Source organism: Carassius gibelio, chromosome A12 (genome assembly GCF_023724105.1).
Source record: "Carassius gibelio isolate Cgi1373 ecotype wild population from Czech Republic chromosome A12, carGib1.2-hapl.c, whole genome shotgun sequence".
NCBI classification, from domain to species: domain Eukaryota; kingdom Metazoa; phylum Chordata; class Actinopteri; order Cypriniformes; family Cyprinidae; genus Carassius; species Carassius gibelio.
The window spans coordinates 13322459-13346889 of NC_068382.1; the positions used below are offsets into that span (position 1 = coordinate 13322459).

The 24431-nt window shown below is 36.6% G+C and overlaps 2 protein-coding genes across 19 annotated transcripts in view; one reads left to right on the top strand and one right to left on the bottom strand.

Annotated features, from left to right (window-relative positions):
• The window catches only part of LOC128025199 (caskin-2-like), a 102317-nt gene extending 82307 nt beyond the window's left edge, over positions 1–20010 (top strand). For 5 of the 18 annotated variants that reach the window (XM_052611290.1, XM_052611294.1, XM_052611304.1 and 2 more), the window contains 15 exons: positions 1554–1662; positions 1948–2056; positions 2659–2753; positions 5103–5220; positions 7063–7233; positions 8073–8162; positions 8542–8669; positions 10203–10281; positions 10818–10903; positions 11787–11897; positions 12052–12153; positions 12382–12520; positions 13248–14903; positions 16740–16974; positions 18336–20010. In XM_052611290.1, the coding sequence (XP_052467250.1) occupies positions 1554–1662; positions 1948–2056; positions 2659–2753; positions 5103–5220; positions 7063–7233; positions 8073–8162; positions 8542–8669; positions 10203–10281; positions 10818–10903; positions 11787–11897; positions 12052–12153; positions 12382–12520; positions 13248–14903; positions 16740–16974; positions 18336–18432 (3325 nt within the window). In that variant the 3' untranslated portion in view covers positions 18433–20010. The remainder of the gene's footprint in view (positions 1–1553; positions 1663–1947; positions 2057–2658; positions 2754–5102; positions 5221–7062; positions 7234–8072; positions 8163–8541; positions 8670–10202; positions 10282–10817; positions 10904–11786; positions 11898–12051; positions 12154–12381; positions 12521–13247; positions 14904–16739; positions 16975–18335) is intronic. The other 13 variants (XM_052611295.1, XM_052611297.1, XM_052611296.1 and 10 more) reach the window with 9 other exon arrangements.
• Positions 19370–24184, bottom strand: LOC128025218 (nucleoside diphosphate kinase A-like). The gene is made up of 5 exons (XM_052611343.1): positions 24117–24184; positions 23405–23537; positions 20859–20960; positions 20634–20746; positions 19370–20339 (listed from the first exon to the last, which is right to left on the bottom strand). Exons 2-5 carry the CDS (start codon positions 23531–23533, stop codon positions 20222–20224), a joined length of 462 nt encoding a protein of 153 aa, XP_052467303.1. The 5' UTR covers positions 23534–23537; positions 24117–24184; the 3' UTR covers positions 19370–20221.
• Positions 24185–24431: the final 247 nt, after the last annotated feature.

The window sequence follows — 24431 nt, forward strand, 5'->3', positions numbered from 1 at the left end:
ATGTTTGTCGAGCAAGTGAGTTGAAGAGAATAGCTTGTGGAATGAGTGTAGTGTAAGTATGTTTGGTGGTGTGCATGTGTTGAACTGGGCTGCCCTCCCCTCTGAGTGTAATGAGAGGGCTGTGACTGTGCTCTGATGGTAACATGCATAGGAATGAGGCCGAATAGGGTTACATCAGCCAGTCAGCTGCTCAACATGCTCCTCTTGCAATAACCATATATGAAGGTTCGCGCTGCAGCTCTCCCCTCTACTGCTTTTCTGGAATGCTGGAACTTGTAAACATGGGAAAGATGGACAGTTGTAACAGGAGACCGCTCTACGCTTCCTAGTATAAAACACTGAATTCTCAAAACTGAATGAATTCATGCAGAATTTTGCAAGAAATTCAATTGTCTTTTTGCTGAGATGAATAATTATTATTATTGGCAAATTCACTACTGACTGATTTTACATCCAATTCTGTCATCATTTACTCACCCTCATGTTGTTTCAAACCTGTATTACTATGACTACTGTATACTTTTTTTTTTGTTGTGGGACACAAAAGGAGATGTTTTAAATAATATATTGGTCTTGTAAAGCTTCAAAATGTACTAAAAAGCAACCATCAAATTGGTTCATGCAACCTACAGTATGTGCAATATTTCAAACCGTTATCATTGAAAAGTTCTGAAATGAGCTATAGAAGTCATACACAGACTAAAATGATGTGTCAACAGTAGCCATCATAGGTTCTCACATGTTTTGTGATGTCAGTGCCACCCTATTTGATTTGAAAGTTTACTTTTTGTTCCCTTCCTCATACAGAGCTTTCAGATGACTTTGAAGTGTTCTGCACAAGTTTTATAGGGTACTTTTAATGCCACTTTTATGGTGCAACCCCAGTCCCCGTTCACTTTAATTATATGGGAAAGAGCAGGACATTAGTCGAAAGTTAAAACAACATGAAGGTCGGTAAAAGGTGAATACTTTGGATGATCTCTTTTAAAGAGGGAAGGCAGTTTTTAATCTGTTCAGCTGGCTGAATTCATCATTTACAGGCAAATGGCCTGCACTGCTGCTTTGGATACTGAATCCTGTAGACACACTCGCAATGTAAAATTGACTGATGCTGAGGCTGTTTTTGTTCCTCAAAGGCTTTAAATTGTCATGACTTCTGACCCCTTGCTGGTGGTCTTGAACTTACCATCATCATGTGGTTTCAGTGCTGCCCACTCACTATGCAATTTTTCATGCTGATTTTAGTTTTGTTAGTTGTATTGCTTGAGGCATAACAGAAATATTTTCTATGTACTGTAGTTGTGCTAGTTTCATATTTCTCATATTAGAACTTTTTACAGCTTGTTTCTCCTCACATATCTATTTATGTATTAATGTGGTAAAAAGCCATTTAATATGGTATTTTTTGCAGTATAAGACCCGCTCAGCGTGCCAGGGTGAATGTCTTGGTAATGAGCAGCTGACTGTACCATTATTAAATACACAAGTGATTTGGTTCGTGTGTTGTGGACAGCATGGCTCATGTGTCACTGTGGTCCATCACTCATTTTTAGACTGCTGCTGAAAGCTGGGATTGACATCAACAGAACCACTAAATCTGGAACGGCTCTGCACGAGGCTGCCCTCTACGGGAAAACGGAAGTAGTAAACTTATTGCTTGATGTAAGTAGGTAGATACAAAATATTGGGATCAGTGTTGATGTACCATGTGTGTATTTTCTATACCTACTGCACTGTAGGGGATGCATGATTTATTTCTAATGATCTTATGTCAGATTTATTATCAAGAAAGAATAGTGTGAATTATAGTAATTGTAGTCTTAACCAGAGTAAAATGCTTGGGTCTGTCTGTCATATCAGTTCGGAGTGATATATCATACAGAGTTTATTTTCTTCCCTGAACTAACCCTCATATATGGATCCAAACCTTCACCATCTGACACTTAGGCTGGGATTGATGTGAACATCCGCAACACCTACAATCAAACAGCCTTGGACATTGTGAACCAGTTCACCACCTCACATGCCAGCAAAGAAATCAAACAACTCCTTAGAGGTGACTCAGTCTAAAAATCCTGTTGTTTTCCCCTTTCTCTTTCATGTGTTTTGCTTCCTCACTGTTTCTTTCCTTGCTTACCTTTCCATTAATTAAATTTTCCCTTTGTTATAAAGCTATAGAGTTGCAGAACATAACTGTCCCGGGGCATAGCTATGGCAGCCATGCCTGGAGATTTAGCTAAAAGTTTGTTTACGTGCTTGTGTGTCTGGGTTAATGTGTACGTCTGAATGTGTTAAGTTAATGCTCCTTTCTATTATTCCTCCTGTAATCCAGCGGCGTGTTGTCTTTGAAGTGTGCCCTTTGAAACGAGCACTAATACAGCTGAAGGAGCTGTGTTTGAAGATGAGGGGTGTTTAGCATCCCTGTTCTGAACTCCGCTCCTCATTACATTTTCAGGAGATGTGTTTTAGAGTATTTAAACTTTACATTACACCTCTTTAAATTCTGCTCATTGTAACACATCCCACCTGAGAATTGAATTCTTAGGTTTTCAGTCAATATGAGGACGTCAAAGATTGCTAAAACCCATATTGGATGACTTGATGAGGATTTTCTTTCTCATTTTTTCATGCATGAATTACTCTGACTTGTGACATCAGAGGCCAGTGGAGCATTACAGGTGAGAGCTTTAAAGGACTACTGGAATCTCCATGACCCCACTGCACTCAACATCCGGGCAGGAGATATAATCATGGTAGGCTTTTCAAGCAAACACGCCACTATTTCTCATAAGACGTGCCCTATTTTAATACTGTATAATGTGCATTATGTAATAGGCCTATATAATTGGCAATGTGCTTAAGCGTGGTCTTGATCTGCATTTCTACCAAATTACTAAACCATATTCTGTTTCAGAATCACAGAAACAACAGCAAAGTTGTTTATGCTTGTGGAACAGTAGAGCTGAAAGCGGTTTTAGAATGCTTTAAATATGGCAGACAGCACACAGCGTTACATATCATATTTCTAACTGGTATAATTATGACCTGCACACAAGACAAAGCAGTAACGGGAACAAGTGAGGACAGTGAGGACAGTAATTTGGTGTTCTTAAAGAGAATACTTTAGCATGCTGCAACAGGTTCCCACCAATCAGCCTTTGAGGTCTCAAATGAATCAACTGTAGCTTGTTGTTTTTATGTTATAGTAGTGTGTTCAGCCTAGTTTGCCTTGATAATATTGTGCTTCACCCCCACTGAAAGACCCCCGTTCAGAGCGTGTACTGTAGAGTGCAGCCTAGGGCTCAGTGCTGCATGTATGCTATGTCCTTGTTCACACCTTGTCTGTCTAGATAGCTTTAGGCGACCATTTCTGCAGCATTAAAGACTGCTGTGTGTTTGTGGAAGTGACACATAACAGAGACATTATGGTTTTTAAAAGCTAGCAATGAAAGATATTTTCACTGGCATTAGAATGGCATTAAAATAACAAATAAATAAATACGTGTTGACCTTAAAAGGCGCTGTTTTTGTAAGTTTTTGGCTCTACTAAAGCATACAAACACCACAATATATTTGCAGATATTAAGAAACATGCTAAGTTAACATACTTGTTTATCTGAAAAACAATGCTACAGTCAGTTATTCTCCTTTGAAAATGTGCGTGCTGGGCCGGAATGTCAGTGTCTGTTTTGGTTTGTTAAACCCAACCACAGTTTACCCAATTGTATTACTGCACCCTGGGTTGCCAGTTGGAAGAAATTTGGGGCAAATTCACTAAAGGTGTGCCTTATTTTAGTGCAGAAAAATTCTCTAATGGCAGCAGTACAGGTTACCCAGGTACTTAAAATGTTAATACAATTCTTTTCTCGCAAACATTTTCACTTTCCATGTACATTTTTATTAATTTGTACCTTCTGTTCCTTTCATTATCCGTCTGGTGTTCACTAGTGTTCAAAGCAATTTTTACTGGTCAGTGGTATTGTTATTGTTAACTAAATCTAAAACAATTATTACTTCAATAATAACTTTAAAGCTTTAAATGGTGCCTTGGCAGCTAACTGAAAAAAAAAAAAAATATATATATATATATAAATATATATATATATATATATATATATATATAAATATATAAATATATATATATATATATATATATATATATATATATATATATATATATATATATATATATATATATATATATGACAAAACGCCTAATAAAATTACAAAAAAATAAAATAAAACCGCAATAACCTCAAAACCTTGAAATATGTAAGAATTAAAAGCTAATCCAAAATATTAAGAAGTATAATAATAGTATAAAAATAACACTGCTCAGTTGCAGGATTGAGCAGTCAAACATTGTATAATAATGTTAAACTTTGAATAAACCCTTAATCAATATATAATAATGAAATTATTTTAAATATTACATCATTATATATTGATTTTGGGTTTATTGAAAGTTGTGAATAAATTCAATTCACTGAAACTGAGTAAATAAATAGACATGAAATATTATATTTCATGCCTATATTTCATGTCTATTTGTTTACTCAGTTTCACGTTGGGCACACGATCATGTAAGGTTCGTGTTTACCTAATTTGCATGTTTTCTTTAGTGAATAGACTCATAAAACAACTCAGACTGTCACTGTGCATAAACGGCAAATTTATTCTTAGTGTCTTTTTCCAGACCTGCTTGAAACACAATTTCATGTCAGTCAGATGGACTGAATTTCATTGTTACACAGGTCCTCTGCCATGTGTGGAATGTCGGCTGACTTAATTTACTGCATTGTTTAGCCAAAACGAGGAAACAGTCACAGGCTAGGCCATGAGGTTAGGAAAAAACGGTTAGAAGGTGTTATTTTAAACTAGATGACACAAAGGTCATTTGGCTTTGAATAGTGTAGGGTACACAAAGTGCTAAAATTAAATCATTGATTATTTCAATAATTCCACTCAATAAAAGACAAAGTCTCATTAGCTATTCAATTCTTTTAAAAGGGTTTACGAAGACACTTAATAATGTTATAAAATGTGTGCATTTAAAGAGCTGTTGGTCCTGAATATCCGGTCATCTTATTGGTCTGTTCCAGGTCTTAGAACAGCACATGGATGGACGTTGGAAAGGACACATCCATGACAGTCAGAGAGGCACTGACCGTGTGGGATTCTTCCCTCCATCCATTGTGGAAGTCATTAGTCGTAGATCAGGTATATTGAATAATTCTGTGTTTTATTGTTCAACTTACAAAAGGATTCACTACAAATATATGGTCCATTGTCAAAATTTCTGACAACTTGTTACCTATATATTTGGCTACATTTCACACCAAAGTTAAAGTCAGGTACCATTATTTCTTTGCATAACAACAACACAAGATGCTACGGGGTACAAAACACTTCCTTTCTCTGTTGTATTTAATAAAATACTTTTTTATCAGCATAAAATTTTAGATTTGAAAAATATCTGACTTTTGCTTTGAAGACATCAGCACACGTTGTAAATTATCCGAAGTAGCGGATAATTCTTTTTTTTGAATAACATTTGTTTTAAATCTTTCAGAATCCTAAAACTACTTATCTATTTTTAGGTTTAAAATGGAATTTGAATCCCAGTTTTTAAATGCACTCTCTGACGTTTTTATCCCACCATACGCATATCGAAATAATGCATACTAAAGTAGTGCAGTTCTCATAAATACTTGTAGACATGTGGACATGTAGTCCATTGATAAAGCCACACACAGACACACACTTATGGGATTAACAGGAACATATTGGGGGGCAGGCGGATCAGCTTTAGAGCCCTGTGCCTCCATGAAAGGGGGAGCCAGCCTAAGATTGCTAGGTCCTGAGCAGAAAATCTTTCCCCGAAATGAGCCTAGTTTTTTTTTTTTTTTCTGAGAGCGAGCACAGCGGCAGACTCAGCATTCTGTCATGTCACAGCATCCACATCCTGCTGCTCACACGAAATTAGCCTCCGCTCTAAGCTCCTGCTTCAATACTGCTGAAGAGACATGATGGAGGCAAAACAGCCAGATTAAAACCCGACCACTTAACTCATTGTGCTGGGATATGTTTCTCCCAGCCGCATTATCTTATCAGGATGCTAAAACCTCCCCAGTTCCATCTTAGTTTTTGAAATGAATGTAAGGAGAGAGAAAAAAGGCTTTTCTCTTTCTTTTTAAAGAGAAAAGAATCACCTTCATGTCATTCTAAACCTGTATGGCCTACTTTCTTTTCGGAACACAAGTGAAAATATTTTGAAAAATGCATTTTTATTCAATAAAAGTCAAATGGGTCCATTGTTGTTTTGGACCCAATTGACATTAATTTTGTGGACAAAAACAGTTTAAGTAAATTAATGTGGAACAAAATAAGAATGAGTAAATGATAACACATTTTAATTTCCAGGTGAATTAAGATGGAATTGTCTTGTTTCACCATTTTATTTTATTATTTAATAAATAATAAAATAAATGAATATTAACACTACCATTAAAAATCTTGGGGTTGGTAATATTTTGTAGTTTTTTTCTTAGGCTGCATTTTTTTGGGATCAGAAATAGATAATAAAACAGTAGTATTGTCAAATATTATTAAAATGTAAAATATCTGGGTTTTTTTAATAATGTAATTTATTATTGTGATAGCGAAGCTGTATGTTCTCTAGCCATTATTCCAGTCTTCAGTATCACATGATCCTTCAGACAATCTGATATGCAGATAATCCAATAAAGTGTTAAAAGTAGTCGTGCTACTTAATATTTTTATACTCAATATCTTTTTTTAAGATCATTTGATGAATATAAAACTCCATAGAACGGCATTTATTTGACATTTTCAACATTATTAACGTCCTTATTGTCACATTTTATCAAATCAATTTGTCCCGTCTGCATACAAGAATTCATTTTTCAGAAAAAATGTAAAAATAAACTTCCATTAGTTTAAATTATTTAAATCATGTCTCTAGTGGAAACATCTTTCTCAAGGCTGATGTTTCGTTTGTGTCCATGGTGCTTCATTTGTGTTTCCATGTTGTGTCCATAGGGGGCGTTCTCTCCCGACAGGCCTCACTGCCTATCCAGAGACATCCCATTCTGTCCAGAGCGCTGCCCTCACAAAGTTCTCCTCACACCTCTCACACTGACGACTCCTACACCTTATACTCATCCACCCGTCCTGTACTGTCTCACCACAATGGGCTGGAGCAGCACCCAGGTAGCATCAGAATTAGTCCCCATCAAAGAGCCCATCCAAGCATTTATGAAAAAAAAAAAAAAAACTCAATCCCTGACCATGTGAGAAACATAAACTCTACTTAAATCTTAGCCACTTTTAGACAAGTTTCCCCCCAAGTCTAAACTCATGGAATTTGTGGTCGGAAGCTTATTTTGATCAGCACTGGCCATAAAGGCACCAATATACTCACAGTGAAGTTCTTTTTCTCTTAGGTGTTAAACGTTGTTTGAAACACCTTTGCAGCTGTATACTGTTAGCAAACATCTCGGCAGCACTTATGCTGCTGAGAGCACCATTTAGATGAATGTTAATATGCACCGCCTGCTTTCCTCTCAATAACAAACACACAACAACGACAATGGTGAGAAAACGTAAGTTAGAAAGGCACCTGTTTGTTCATAGTTCTTGTGGTTATTGCACCATCTCTGCCATTCAGCACTCCAGTCAAGTCAGGTTTATTTAGTACTTCAAACGGTAAATTGATTTAAAACAAGCGACTTTACAGTACAGTAACATAAAAGTCAGTGCCATCTCCAGTAAGTTTTATGCTTTTACACACGTCTGACCTTTACAGACTAAACCGAAGGAATGAACCTATTATTTTCTCGTCACAGACCAATGGTAGTTCAAGGTTTTTGCCAGCCGCAGCAAACTTTTCCGGAAAGTTTTGTTTGGCAAGTTGCACCGACTCCAGAGTAACTTTGCTGAACTTTGTAATGTCACACCATTTCGATCTTCGAATTAGCTTGAAGTATATCGGGGCCTTAAGATTCCTAGAGTTTCCCCCCATGGCCCTTTAAAGTGTTTGTGTTTGCTAGGTGCCATCCCCGACAGTCCCAGTGCCCTGTGTAAGCCAGCTAGTCCCAAAGAGCCAGAGGATATTTGGGTCCTCAGGACCTCTGTTAATGGTAAGAGTTTTCCGTTTCCCCAGGCCCCTGTTCGTCATTAGTATCTCCCAAGCCTGTTTACTCTCCCCCACAGCTGTACACCAGTGACTTTTGTCTCAAGTTGAGTTTTTTCCAGCTGTTTCACAAGGGTTCCTGCTCCATTAGGTTGTGTTTGTCAGCCTACCATCACTACCACTAGCCCTCGTCAACATTCCCTTGTGCTCCTTCATGTTCCCCTTGTCTAGAGAGACCTTGCTGGAGTTCAGTGATCATAGTTACTCAAATCTTTACCCCATTTGTTGATTAGTATTTAGTTAAGCAGTCATTTTTAAGAGGCAGCATCTCACCAACTGTTAGTTTTCGTTCTCCTGTCTTTTGTTTATTCATTTCTTTTTTCCAGCAGGTGACCGGAACAGTGTGGGCAGTGCAGGCAGCATGGGCAGCAGTCGCAGTGCCGGCAGTGGACAGAGCACTGAAGGAAATAATGGACCCAGTCGGTTACCTTCTTCTGTCCAGGACCCCACCAAGGTGAGCTTCAGTCTCACGCACCCAATGTTAAGCTGAACCAGAAAAAAAAAAAAAAAATGTTTGTGATTCTGTCTGCATGTCCATCGATTTTAATTAAGGAACTGAAGCTGTGAGAAAACTGTGTGGAGAAATGTGCAACACTGATTAATTCACAATATAGCGGCCTTATAATAAAACAGTACAGAGATTTCATGGTTCATAGAGGCACCAAAGGGAAAAAATAATTACTGTTATTTATAGAAGTCCACAGAAGTCATGCATGATTATTTTTGCCTTGTTTTCTCCAAATCTTATTTTTCTTGTAATCTTGACAAAACAAGTTATTTTGAGCTTTTCTAAAATCTACTTGAAAAGCATGTCAGAAAAATAACAATAATGATATAGAGAACATACCATAGTTAAACAACTATCATCCTGGTATTATTAGACTAAATACTTGGAATAAATGATATATTTTAAAATAAACAGTAACAAAAGAAGATAAATAAGGTCATTCACTGGTATATTAGATATTTCTATTTACACTAATAGTCTTTTATGTTCACCAAGTCTGCATTTATTTGATAAAAGATACAGTAAAAACAGTAATATTATTACAATTTAAAATGTAAAATATCTTACATTTATTAAAATATATTTTAGAATGTTATTTATTCCTGTGATGCACAGCTGAATTTTTAGCAGCATTATTCCAGCCTTCGCATCTCATAGTCCTTCAGAAGTCATTCTAATATGTTGTTTTGGTGCTCAAAAACGATTTTTTATTATTATCAAGGTTGAAAACAGTGCTGCTTAACCTGTTAACTCTGTGGGATACCTACATTTACCTCTCAAAATTCATCCTTTAAAACTCATTTTAAAATCCGACATTGCATTACCATGTAAATTGTACATCAATATCATGTTACAAAATGTTTTCATTCATAAACTATAAAAATGTAAGATTGGATCGTGCAAGTCTGTTCAAAAATGTGAGTCACAGTTAAGGGGTTAATATTTCTGTGGAAATGGTAATATATTTTTTCCCCGATTTTCTTGATGAATAGAAAGTTCAAAAGAACCGCATTTATTTTAAATCTTTTGTAATCTTTTATTTTAAATCTTTTAAATCTTTTGTAAAATGAATGAATATCTTTGTCACTTTATCATTTTATTGCATCCTTGCAGAAAGGGATTTTGCTCCGCAAGAGCAGTAATTAGAGCTCTTGTTACCAATCATGTTGGTATTGCCTAATTACCTAACAAAATAATCAGCATTTTATATGCAGCTGAGCGTATGGTTACTCATACTGCAGCATTTATTTAAACTACCATAGAGAACCTACAGTAATGTTGATTTACCCTTAATATTCTCAACGATTGAGTCTGTAAACGTCTGTGACAGAGACTCTTATATTTGAAATTAAAGAGATATTATGTTCTTGCTGATAATTATAAGGAATATTCATATGTCTCTGTGTGAAGTCTTCAGTAGTTGTCTCTCTAAGCTGTTGAGTTAAATGTGACACAGTGCTGTGGTTTTCCTTCATGCAGCTGCCTCCCTCTGCTGGAGAACTGGTGGAACAGTGCAGTCATGCCCCGGCCCCCGCAAAACACACGGACCCTCATTCAGGTCAGAACCTCTGCTGTTATATATACAATTCACTTATTTCATTTCTTAATGTCTTAGAATTAATTTATGTTAAAGTTTAAAGATGGCCAGTTTAATGAATGTTTAATGCACTCAGTTTAAAAAGACTCTTGCACTGTCCTTTAGAAAAATATCATTTTTGTTATCCTTGAGCACGTCCACTTGTTGTGTCTTGTCCATGAATAAGGCATCCAGAGAATCATTTCATACAAATGTCACCTCAAACCTGTGTAGTCATTAGCTTATATTTATCTTAAGAAATAGCCATATATTTAATAAAACTACTACAGTTTAAAATGGAGAAAAAGGTTCAGAAGACCGTCATAAAAAACATGAGCAAGGCAGCTTTTAAAAATACCTAATTTTTCTTTAAGACAGATACTGTGCAGTGTCAGATTTCACTAGAAGGGAGGGATGCAATGACAGAGTAATAACATGTATGAAAGACTTCACTATTCACAGTCCACAGCCTAAGGCAATAGCAGTCTTTGACCAGCAGAAATGTGTTTGTGCGTCAGGTTCTCTTGGATGGAGGATTCCACTGAGCGGCTCCAGACCTGGAGAACATCATGTCATACACCCACAGCAACTTCTAGATGGCAAGGTGAGACCAAGGCGGAACGGCATATTACCATATTACTTAGACTATTGTAGCAGTATGTATTTTTATTATTTTTTACAAACTAGCATACAGTGTCAGCCACATACAAATTGTCTATGCAATGTGCTTAATCTGACCATTAATTTCCACACAAATCTTAATATGTAAATCTTAAAATAGGGTAATAATCGTAGTAGTATTATATAATTTATAACTTTTAAATTTAGTCTACTGGATTAACAATGTAAAATAACCATTTTCTGTAATATTATTTTAATTATGATTATATAATATCATCATCACCACTACTACTTCTAATGATAATTTTATATATATATATATATGTATGTATGTATGTGTATATATATATATATATATATATATATATATATATATATATATGTATGTGTATATATATATATATATATATATATATATATATATATATATATATATATATGTATATATATATATATATATATATGTATGTGTATATATATATATATATATATATATATATATATATATATATATATATGTATGTATGTATGTGTATATATATATATATGTATATATATGTATATGTATATATATATATATATATATATATATGTATATATATAATGTTGCATACAGTTTGAAATGTTTATTGTGGAATAATTCACTTTCAATAATTCTAAGAGTTCTATACAGTATATACTGCACACTATTTAGGTAGTAAACTAGTATTCTCTTAGAATATTAGCCAAACACATAGCGTTGCACTCAACGCTCAGTTCTCTTTATTTTTATTTATGTATTTTCAGTAGGTTCTAACTGTTGGTTGTTAACATGACTGACCCATTGGGCTTTTTTGTATAACGCTCAGTCGTCTCTTTTGTATTAGGATGCTGAGGCTATTTACCAGTGGCTCTGTGAGTTTCAGCTTGAGCAGTACACATCTAATTTCCTCACAGCTGGCTACGATGTGCCCACAATCAGCAGAATGACCCCTGAGGTGAGCAGTCTTTGTGTAGCAGCATTTAAGTTTGTTTGGATCCTGCTGCATTTCTGGCACAACACATTAGTATTACTGCGTTCGATAGATTTCAAAGCTGCACATACCGTCATCATAAATTCTTTAAGTGTTTCAATCTGCTTTTTTGTTCCAGGATCTCACCGCTATTGGCGTTACAAAGCCTGGCCACCGCAAGAAGATCTCCATGGAGATCGGCAACATGAATATCCCAGAATGGTTGCCGGATTACATTCCAGTAATTCAGTGCTATATTTTCATATGAACAGATTAAAATGTTTATATAAATATAGATGTGTTGTGCAAGTTCAAGGTTAGGACACTAATGAGAGCTTCAGGAGGTCATTAACAGATAATTGATTCATATCACAGACGTTGACTTTTATATGCTTAACCAGCTGAGGCACTGTGAGGATTAATCAAATCAAATAAGAACAGCAGCTTTATATTTGTCTGTTTGTTTCAGTCTGATATTGGGAAGTGGCTCAGTGCTATTGGGCTGCCACAATACCAAAAAAAGCTAGCAGAGAATGGATATGACTCCATCAGCATAGTGCAGGAAATCACATGGGAGGATCTGCAGGAAATTGGCATCACTAAACTGGGTAAGAGGATGGATACATACACTACCGTTTAATTTTTCTCTTTTAGTGATTTAAAAAAGGTTTGAAAGCCTGCATTTATTTGATCAAAATTACAGTAAAACCGTAATATTGTGAAATATTATTACAATTAAAAAAAACTTTTCTATTTTAATATATTTTAAAATATATTTTTGTTTTGTTTTCATGGCAAAGCTGAATTTACTCTAGTTTCATCTTCAGTTTGAGAAATCTGTCTGTTGTGCTGATTTGGCATTAAAACATTTCTTATGAACATTTCTTATAAATGTTTAAAAGAACTGCTTAATATTTTGTGGAAACTGGAATAAATTGAAATATACAGTATTAAATTACAGTGAAAATCACAGTATTAAATTCCTTAATATACAATAAAGTAAAAAAATATATATATATTTAAAATCGAAATATTGACTCACTTTTGAGCAATTTAATGCATCCTTGTTTATTTCTTCAAAACAACAAACAAACAAAAAATTCTTACTGACCAAAGATTTGAATGGTATTGTATATGGATAGATTGCACAAATGCATTTAAATGGTTCTGTGAATTCAGGCCTAGATATAAAACATGAGTAATATATTTAATAGATATAAATATCAGATATAAATTATGCCCATGTACACAAGATTCCAAAACCACATTTTTGTCTCCATTGTATTTGTTTTTCCTAAATGTACATGTGTGATTTGACATGCTGTTTATCCACAGGCCATCAGAAAAAGCTGATGCTTGCTGTTAAGAAGCTCAGTGACGTCCAGAAGGCTCGTAAGAACCAGGCTGAAGGGCAGGCATTGCTACAGCGCAGGAGACTTCCTCCCGCCCTCGAGCTGGTGGCCATCGAGCATCACGACAGCTCTGAATGCCCCTCATCACCTCTATCTCCAAAGATGCTCACATTCCAGGACAGTGAGCTGAGCATTGAGCTACAGAACGCCATGGCGAGCAGTGGATACGGTGGAGGCCAAGATGGTCTCAGTAACATGAGTGGAACAGCCATGCGTCTTAGTCAAGAAAGCATTGGTACACGGTCAGGAGGGTCGGGACGGTCGCAAGAACGTCCAATGGCATCGGTATCCCCCAACAGCTGCTCACAAGAGAGCCTAGGCAGCATGGACAACAGTCCCAACAAGGAACAATATGCCATTATGCAATCTCAGGATAGAAGCCAAATATCACCTGTCAAAATGGCACCAGTGTTGCCACTACAACCTCATCAGCCCTCATCTGGCAGTCCAGCAAGAACACCACCCATAACCACTAGTAAAATAGCACGTTTTGCATATCCCCCCATCCTCGCCAAACCGAGACCGGTGGTTTCTCCCTCTCAGCCCCATCCTGGATCACCTCTTCAGAGGGGCTTTAGCTACCTCCCTCATCAAAACTGCAACACCAACATGGGAAGCCCAAGTCTAGTCAGAGCCATGCAGCCAAACGGGGACACATTGCGATCCAAAAAACGCGCACAGAGTCTTTCACGCTATGCCATGTCGGATGGAGAGAACGAAAAAGATGACATCTCCACTCCTACGACAACTTCCACCAATGTGGCATCTTATGCCACGCTTACTCGCAAACCAGGCCGCAGCCAACCATCTTACAGTTCCAGTGAGCATCAAGTGGGCCGCAGTCATTCCTTCGCCATACGTGGCAGAAGGAAAGGTCCTCCTCCTCCCCCTCCAAAGCGACTAAGCTCTGCCCAGAGTGGGGTAACTACAAGTGGGGTTGATTCAGAGAGCGCAGGAAGCGTCAGAAGCATTGCATCCAGGCTGGAGAACAATACAGGAAGCCCCAACAAGAAATGTAACAGCCCTGTTTCTAAAGCCATGTCCCCAGCCATCTCACCAAAAAATATGGAAAACCATAGGAGGACTACTAGTGAATCTTCTGTGTATAAAACGAAGCATGGTGGAGAGAATCCTGCTGGTGAAAACATCAGCCCTTTGAGGAACCAACGAAGTTCAACATCCTCACAGGAGAGCATACCTTTCGCAGAAGAGGGCAAAGTTACAATCAAACAAAAGACCAAAATAGCATCCCCTAAGATAGAGTCTGAGGCTGGTGTTGATATTTTGAAGCTGGGGCAATCTATCAAATCATCCCTAGAGGTGCATGAGTTTAACTTAAAGGAATCAGACACAGTCAAAAGGAGACAGAAGCCAAAAGAATTGCAGATGAAAGGTCAGGGCACCAGCATGGAAATAGGAAATGAGAAGGCCACAGAGACAGAGATCATATCGCAGTGCATGCAGAATGGTGGATTGATAAAAAATCCTTATAAATCAGTCCTCTCTCCGAAACCAGGATCTCCACATAAACCTCCCACCCCTTCTAAGCCCACACGCCATTCTTCTGCAGCAAACTCAGGTACTTCAATGTGTATATATATATATTTTTTTTAAATGTCAGTACGATGATTGTATAAGAGAAGGATTTGTATTCGATTTATTTTAAAACCATTTTTATTTTGAACAAATACATAGCTTCTTCCAATTATACATTAGATTATTGGTCAAAAGTTTGGGGTCAGAATGATTTTTTTTTTTTTTTCCTGAAATAAATTAAAAAATACTTTTATTCAGCAAGGATGCAATAAATTGTTTAAAGGTGTCAGTAAAGACATTATAATTTTAGAAAAGATTTCATTTAAAATAAATGCAGATTTTTTTTATTAATTTTTAGATTAAAGATTTCTGATAATTATATCAGTTTAATCAACACCATTGAGCAGCACAGCTGTTTGTAACATTAATAATAAGAAATATTTCTTGATCACGAAATAAGCATATTAGAATGATTTCTAAAGGAACGTGTGACACTGATGATGGGAGTAATAGCTGCTGAAAATCAGCTTTGCCATCACAATAATAAATTATATTTTAAAATACAGCAATATAGAAAAGTTATTTTAAATTGTAATATTTTTTCTCTTTTTATCGATCGATCAATTTTTTTTTTGGATTATTAAATGCAGGCTTGGTGAGAATAAGAGGCTTTAAAAAACACTTAAAAATTATTATTGACCCCAAACTTTTGAACAGGTCTGAGGGTCTGAAAGGCTCATTTACAGCATAATTTTGTTAATGCCTGAAAACAGGATGCTTTGAATGCATGTTAGAGATGATATCTTCTCATTTGTCGTTCTCAGCTTTAAACATCAGAATTTGTTTCCTCCAGTTACCAATAAAACACATCAGCACCCAAGGATCTGAAAATTGGTCTTTATATGCATGATATGATTTAAATAATAATCTGATCAGATATTAGAGTTGTTTAAAGATGTTCAGCTTAACATGTCTTTATTTGCAGCTGGAAATATCAGCTGTACTGTAATTGATACTATATTGAAATTATTTTATTTATTAAAAACGATGTGTAAGCCCATATTACTTTTGTAATCTGATGCATGATGCAGTCAACAAAATGATGTAACACTTTATTTTAAAGACCATTTCTCACAATAAACTAGCATGCAAGTTTATTTTGCACTTATAAAGCAAATATTAATGCCTTATTATGTGTAATCATATTTTAGATCCCTCAACCCTACCCCATACGTAAACTTGACAACTACATTTACGTTTAGCAGATGCTTTTGTGACTTACAAATGAGGATAGTGGAAGCAATCAAAATCAACAAAAGAAAATATAAAGAGATACAATAAAAAGAAAACAATACAAAAAGAATGGATCGAGCTAGTGTTAGAGACCTTTTTTGCCTTTAATTGTATAATAAATAAAAAGAAAACGAATAGAATACAAAAAGATTAGAGAAGTGTTTTTTTTTTTTAAAGAAAACAAGCAGTTAGTTATTAAATTAAATATAGAAAAGGGGATTTTTTATATATATATATATATATATATGGATGGGTTAAATGCAGAGCACAAATTCCGATATTATATATTGGATACCATGCTTGGCCACACATCACTTCACACTTCAGTTATTTCTGTTAATTGCCAGTGCTACATTTCTAATTCTTTTAATCTAATACTTATATTTTATTCCACATTTATTTAAGTGACCAAAAACTCTGAATAATAGTTTTAGTTTCAGTTCATAAGAGCACTGATTGATGCTGTAAAAAAAAAAACTAGCCCTGGGATTCTCACAAATGTTTGCCCATGGTTATACTTATTAACTAATGCTCTACTAAATTATTGTTCTATCTCCATCTTTTGCCTGTCATAAATTTTCTTCAGGACGGACAGTCAGTGTCGTACAGAGCTTGGCCTTTGCCGTCACACCTCCATGTAGCCCTCTGGCTCGCTGTCCACCAAACAAAACACCTCAAGGTCAGTCTGTGCTAACAGGAAAGTCTGCGACGGAAGGCCATAACGTGCTGGTCCACAAACGACTTGAGCAAACCAGCACCTCTCTCGAGGCGGCACTAAAAGTTGTGGAAAAGAAGTTGGCTCAGGAAGATCCAGCAGACAGGTAACACCAACCACTTATATTTGTTTTTTTGTAACTGTCCTTTTTGTCATATAGTAAGTCAGAAATGTATTAAACTGCTTGAATCCACTATTTCTCACTATAAAGGAAATTCTGTATTCTGGATTTTGATGAGACAGGTTTGAAGATGGACTGAATGACTTCTTGTCACAACAAGCCTGCTGGGAAATCTAGCAATAAGTGATCTCCCTAAAACTAGTGTTTGTTTTTCCTTTGACTCTTTGATCATTTTGGCTTCGATGAAGACAGATTGTTGATGTCCTTATCTCATGGACGGAGACAGATGGCGTCTTTACAGTTTGGACTTTCATTTGACTCCCCTCCTATTTTGTCACAACAGATCCACTCCCAGCAGTGTAGCTGGTCAATCTGTCTGCGTTGAACTACATTAATTTTGCATTTTGAACAGACTTAGTTCATAGTGTAGCATATGCTAATCTTAGATGAACCCTGTAGTAGTGTTTAAATCTAGGGATGCTGTGAATCTAATCCTGATGGTGACTGTTTCGAATGAGTCACTAGTGTGTCATCTACTCGTACAGATACTGTCATATTCAATGTCGAACACTATATACTGTGTAAAAAATCATTCTGATATGCTGATTTGTTTTTTTTTTAAACTATTGTGCTGCTTTGTGGGGGGGTAGTGGCTCCATGGTTCATGTATATTGTCCACAAACCGGAAGGTTGGTGGTTCAAATCCCGGCTCCACCTGACCAAGGTTCGAGGTGTCCTTGAGCAAGACACCTAACCCCAGCTGCTCCCGACGAGCTGGATGCTGCCTTGAATGGCTGACACCGCAGTCTGTATATGATTGAGTGACTGAATGGGTGAATGTGAGGCAACTTGTAAAGCGCTTTGGATGGCCATGTGGTGTTGGAAGTGTTTCATGCTTTCATTTAATGTTTTTGTGGGAATAGTTATACATTTGTTTTTCGGGATTTCTTTTGTAACAAATATTTTTACGGTCACTTCTAAACAGTTTAATGCATCCTTGCTAAATAAAAGTATTAATTTGGTTTTAAAATATCTTGCAGAATCCAAACTTTTAAATAGTGCGTATTAACATATTATTATTTGAAAAAAATATTATTTTGGCTATACACATGGGTAATATTATCTCCAGTTCATCCGATCACACTAAAAGTTGAGATGCAATCCATTGCATTGAAGGAGTACACCCACATCGCATGGCCAACGCTCGCTCATGGTCCTGAGAATGGCAAACTCTCATTGAAATTGAAAATGACTACAGGTTGCAGTCTGGGTAAACATTCCTTTATTAAGACATACACTCACAATACTCCCATACTAAACCTTGTTCTTTCTCTTCTTTCTCTCAGGGGCATTAACACAGTGAAGTCAGCTGGGAACATTCTTGATGATATTGGGAACATGTTCGATGATCTTGCTGACCAGCTGGAAGCCATGTTGGATTGACCTACTGTAATTCCTTAAGGTATAACCTTTGAGTTGGGCCTTCACACGGGAGCTTCTGGATGTTTTTAGACGTGCAATGTCTATCTTTTCAGACTTTGTTTACGCACTTTAGTGGTCCTGCTTACAAGTATTGGTTTTTAACAGTTGAATTAAATAAGCTAATTTAAGATACCAGTAGTAACAGACTGTTGGCTGGATCGTGCTTCAATTTCTAAAAGATCCTGAACTGTTCCTTTCTGCATCTTTGTCTCACTGGGACAGAAAGTATCTGCAGTGAAGATTGCAAAATGTCAGCACTTACTGTTCAGATCTACTGCTCTTAAGCTCTTTTAAAAGAGACGCTTTAATTTCCTGTTGTGCTCAGCTCAAGACTCACAGTTGGCCTCTAGAGAATGGATATACTGTGTAAAATCTAAGTGAGATACAACCTACTTCAAGTGCTCTGAGATTCATCACTCTTCTGTTTTGTTTTCTGTAGACTGAAAGATCCTTTATTCTCTGTTCAAAAGCAATAATACAGCTAATCAAAAACATAACCAAGAAAATGCTTGATTTATTAATAACCCAAACCAAATGGACCAAGTATGTTTGACTGTACTGTAACTTTAACTATCAAAAAAGGTCCAAGTCCTTGCTAAAGATTCTGTTTTAAGTATATTTTTAGTTTCACTGTACATTGTATGTTCCAATGTGCATAAGAATTCAACTAGAGCTCAACATGTTAAGAAAATGACTTTTCTTAGCAAACTAATAGTATATTTTGACAACCAAAGTTTTGGGGAAAGAGAATCATTTAATGGATTGCATCTATTATATATTTTTGTACCAGAATGATAATTTATTGGGTTTGTCAGGTTAAAAAAAATGGAGTTCTGTAACTCTGACTGAAATTAACAAGCAAAAACTGAAACTGTTGCACTACATTTTTAGGCTCAGCTGACCAAAAAGATAACCTTTATTTTAATAAAATGGGGCCCATGTGGTTAAAACACACAAAAACATCACCAAAACATGATCTGGTAGAATATACAGGACAAGAAGTGTTCCAATGGAGCATTCATTTAAACTCACTTCTGACTCTTTGGTGTGTATGCATTATGTATCTTACTGGATGAATTTATTTCTGCATGTACTGTACACTGGCAGGATGAACAGTACTTGACTGGAAGAGACCTTTCTCTAATTGTATGATGTGAACTACATTATTCAAAAGAACTGTATATGTAAAAACTGCAAAAAGACTAGACAATCCTGTTCTTGCATGCTTTTTTTTTTCTAAGTAACAAACTGGAATTACAGGTTTTGTATTATGTGGTGTACTGATATTTTAATGGACTTTATGAAATCAGCACTGCTGGTGCTATGGTATCTTTTAAATGAGCACTGTGTACTTTATTTCCCAAGTTCATTCCTTACTGCAGTGCTTTTTGTGGCATAGCGCTGTCAAAAACTAAAGACACATGATCTGTTGCTTTGCCTGAGTGGGGCCATCAATACCATACAGTAAGTATAAATAGACCTCCAATTATTTCATTTGAACTACTTGAAGTATTATGTTTAATTAAATAAAATCATCAAGAGATCAATCCTCAGACTATTCATGTCAAAGTGGCTCTAACATTTGTTTTATGTAATTGAAACTCGTTGAAACTGTCACCTTAAACTCATGGGATATAATTATTTTTGGTTTTATTGTAAAGCCAAACACCAGATACAGTGGGGCAACATGAAAAAGGAATGACTAAATCAGAAGTGCCAGAGAGGGAGAAAAGTGCAGAAAATGAAGTGTTCAGCCATTGAGCCAGCTGTCCTGACATTTGGTGCAGTCCCAGATCTCCTCTGGTTTGAACCACAGGTTGATCTCGGTGTTGGCACTTTCGACAGAATCACTGCCGTGAATGATGTTCCTGAAGTGAAAGCAATTTAATATTAGCAAAAAATAGTGCAGATGTATGAAATTTTATTACAATTTTAAATGTTTATTTTCATATGTTTAAAAAAATGTATTCCTTTAATGAACATCATACATGTTTCAAGAGTTTCTGAATAAAGTAAAACAAGAAGAAAGCAGTGGATGTACACTTAAATATTCTAACATTCAGACAAATTCATTTTTCAAGCTCTTTTTTTTTTAATAAACTATCTGCTGTTTAAAACACAGTCATCAAAATGTTATTTTATAATACAGTGAAAGATCTTACCGGACAACCTGAATGCAAAAGTCACCTCTGATAGTCCCAGGTTTGGAGTCGATGGGATTAGTCTCGCCGAGCATTACTCTGCCCGTTTTTATAACATTAAAACCCTCCCACACCTAAAAACATATCAGATATAACCTTAGTATAATCACCTTTATGAACTTTATGAGGAATATTTATTAGCAATAAAGGCTAAATATTTTTAGATTCAAAATGCCCTAAGTTTACCATAGCAACCACAGGGCCAGAAGACATAAACCTAACAAGCCCAGGGAAGAAAGGCTGATCCTTCAGGTCACAGTAGTGCTGTCTCAGGAGATCCTCATCAGCCTGCGTTGAAGACAAACATACAATACATCAGCAAAAAGCATACAAAGTTTTGAGAATTAAAGTTCCTCTAATCCCACATACCCTCCTGAACTCAACTTTTTTTGTGACCGATTCTTTATTTTAAGGCAATGATTACTGTAACTGGATGGTCACATGGGGAGATTAGTTATATTATTTATTGTGTGTGTGTGTGTGTGTGTGTATGTATGTATACAGTACAGACCAAAAGTTTGGACACACCTTCTCATTCAAAGAGTTTTCTTTATTTTCATGACTATGAAAATTGTAGAGTCACACTGAAGGAATCAAGGGCTATTTGAGCAAGAAGGAGAGTGATGGGATGCTGCGCCAGATGACCTGGCCTCCACAGTCACCGGACCTGAACCCAATCCAGATGGTTTAGGAGTGAGCTGGACCACAGACAGAAGGCAAAAGGGCCAACAAGTGCTAAGCATCTCTCGGGGAACTCCTTCAAGACTGTTGGAAGACCATTTCAGGTGACTACCTCTTGAAGCTCATCAAGAGAATGCCAAGAGTGTGCAAAGCAGTAATCAAAGCAAAAGGTGGCTACTTTGAAGATCTAGAATATGACAGATTTCAGTTGTTTCACACTTTTTTGTTATGTATATAATTCCATATATGATTCCACATGTGGTAATTCATAGTTTCGATGCCTTTAGTGTGAATCTACAATTTTCATAGTCATGAAAATAAAGAAAACTCTTTGAATGAGAAGGAGTGTCCAAACTTTTGGTCTGTACTGTATGTGTGTAAAATATATATATGTATATATATGTATAGACACACACTCACCTAAAGGATTATTAGAAACACCATACTAATACTGTGTTTGACCCCTTTCGCCTTCAGAACTGCCTTAATTCTATGTGGCATTAATTCAACAAGGTACTGAAAGCATTCTTTAGAAATGTTGGCCCATATTGATAGTATAGCATCTTGCAGTTGATGGGAGATTTGTGGGATGCACATCCAGGGCACGAAGCTCCCGTTCCACCACATCTCAAAGATGCTCTACTGGGTTGAGATCTGGTGAATGTGGAGGCCATTTTAGTACAGTGAACTCATTGTCATGTTCAAGAAACCAATTAGAAATGATTCGAGCTTTGTGACATGGTGCATTATCCTGCTGGAAGTAGCCAGAGGATGGGTACATGGTGGTCATAAAGGGATGGACATGGTCAGAAACAATGCTCAGGTAAGCCGTGGCATTTAAACAATGCCCAATTGGCACTAAGGGGCCTAAAGTGTGCCAAGAAAACACCCCCCACACCATTACACCACCACCACCAGCCAGCACAGTGGTAACAAGGCATGATGGATCCATGTTCTCATTCTGTTTACGTCAAATTCTGAGAAATCGAGACAAATCAGACCAGGCAACATTTTTCCAGTCTTCAACTGTCCAATTTTGGTGAGCTTGTGCAAATTGTAGCCTCTTTTTCCTATTTGTAGTGGAGATAAGTGGTACCTGGAGGGGTTTCTGCTGTTGTAGCCCATCCGCCTCAAGTTTGTGCATGTTGTGGCTTCACAAATGCTTTGCTGCATACCTCGGTTGTAATGAGTGGTTATTTCAGTCAAAGTTGTTCTTCTATCAGCTTGAAACAGTCAGCCCATTCTCCTCTGACTTCTAGCATCAACAAGGCATTTTTGCCCACATGACTGCCGCATACTGGATGTTTTTCCCTTTTCACACCATTTTTTGTAAACCCTAGAAATGGTTGTGCGTGAAAATCCCAGTAATTGAGCAGATTGTGGAATACTCAGACCGGCCCGTCTGGCACCAACAACCATGCGACGCTAAAAATTGCACCTTTCTTTCATGTATGTATGTATGTGTGTGTGTGTGTGTGTGTGTGTGTGTATCCAGCACAGACCAAAAGTTTGGACACACCTTCTGACAATAATTCTGACATTCAGTTTGGAGTTCAGGAGATTGGCTTGACCAGGATCACACCCCTAAATGCATGTGAAAAGTTGATTTTAATATTATATAAATATTTACATCAATGCCTGTAGATTTCTTTTCCAGTGGCATCTGAGGGCATTTTTATGATGGTCACAGGGGATATAAATAGCAGGCAACCTTGCAGATTACAAGGAACTACAATTAGAATTAATTGATTTCACTCTTAGAAGACAAGTGTGTCTGAGAGAGCGCAATTTCCCTCACATCAAGGAGAAGAATGTATAGTGTATATATGTGTACATATTAATAACACAATTGTTAATACATCATAAATTATATTAATAACAGAACGTTTATAACATTGAAAGCTGAGCAGAGATAGGTGTCTTGAAATATTTTTGGAAAATATTCTATACATCTGTTAGTTTCGCCATCTCAGCGCGCTGTTACTATTAAAAGAAAAGGCAAGTCCAATTAAAACAACAGAGATAAAAAATAAACTGTTAACTCAGTTTACCTGGATCAACTTCATAGCTACTAACTTGAAGCCCTTCTGTTCGAAACGCTTGATGATGTCTCCGATGAGCCCCCTCTGCACTCCGTCAGGCTTGATGACAATAAACGTGCGCTCTTCATTTCCAGACATTGGGCTTCAAATGAAAATAAACATACACAAAACAAGATCCGTAGCAATGACAGAGGTGCATTCAAACTCACGCCGTCGCACGTCTGACACACTGCGCCTGGAGGTGTGGAGGGAGGTTTGGGTGATGAAACCCCCGAGCGATCACTGATTAACGTGTCCATCCTGTCCTGCCTTGACCTGCACTGACTGGTGACCTGATCTGCTCGCTGTCCTCACGCGCATCCTGTCCTAGCACGTTATCTAATCACGATTTCATTTGAACTAAATTAATACCTCTCCCATTTAACTGGTATGAAAAGACAACGAAGGCTAAATTCATATAAATATTATAATTTTCATTTAAATTTTTCGGACACAATTTTTATAACTACTACAGGCTACTTATATTCGGTCAAATTTGGTTCATGCTTGCTTAAATCAGTGCATGCGCTAAATTTGAAGTAGCATCTGCGCATGTGCAACATAGACGGTTTAAATGTACCTGGGCATTGTCATTTCATTTGTAAGAACATACTCTGGTAAAAATAAACTTGTTTCACATTGAGAGTAATAAGATAATAAAAAGTTAAACGATTTTTCTTACATTTTGTGATGACAGCTCACGAGTCTGAAGTGGATTCCTCACGCGCGCGCGCTCTCACTAATCCACGGTCATCTGCACTAAGTGTTTTCTGGAGTTGTGCGGAGAGTGAGTCCAGTGCAATGTCATTCAGTGATTTTCAATCTCTTGCGATGGAATTAATCCAAATGTATGATACGCAAAACATATATTTTGTAAAACCTTTACAATTCTTGCTTTATTATAAAAAATAAAATAGGTTGTTTTACACTGGGGGAAAAAAATATTAAATTTAAACAGGCACTTTCTGTCTGTACATCAGTTACTTGTATTGCCCCC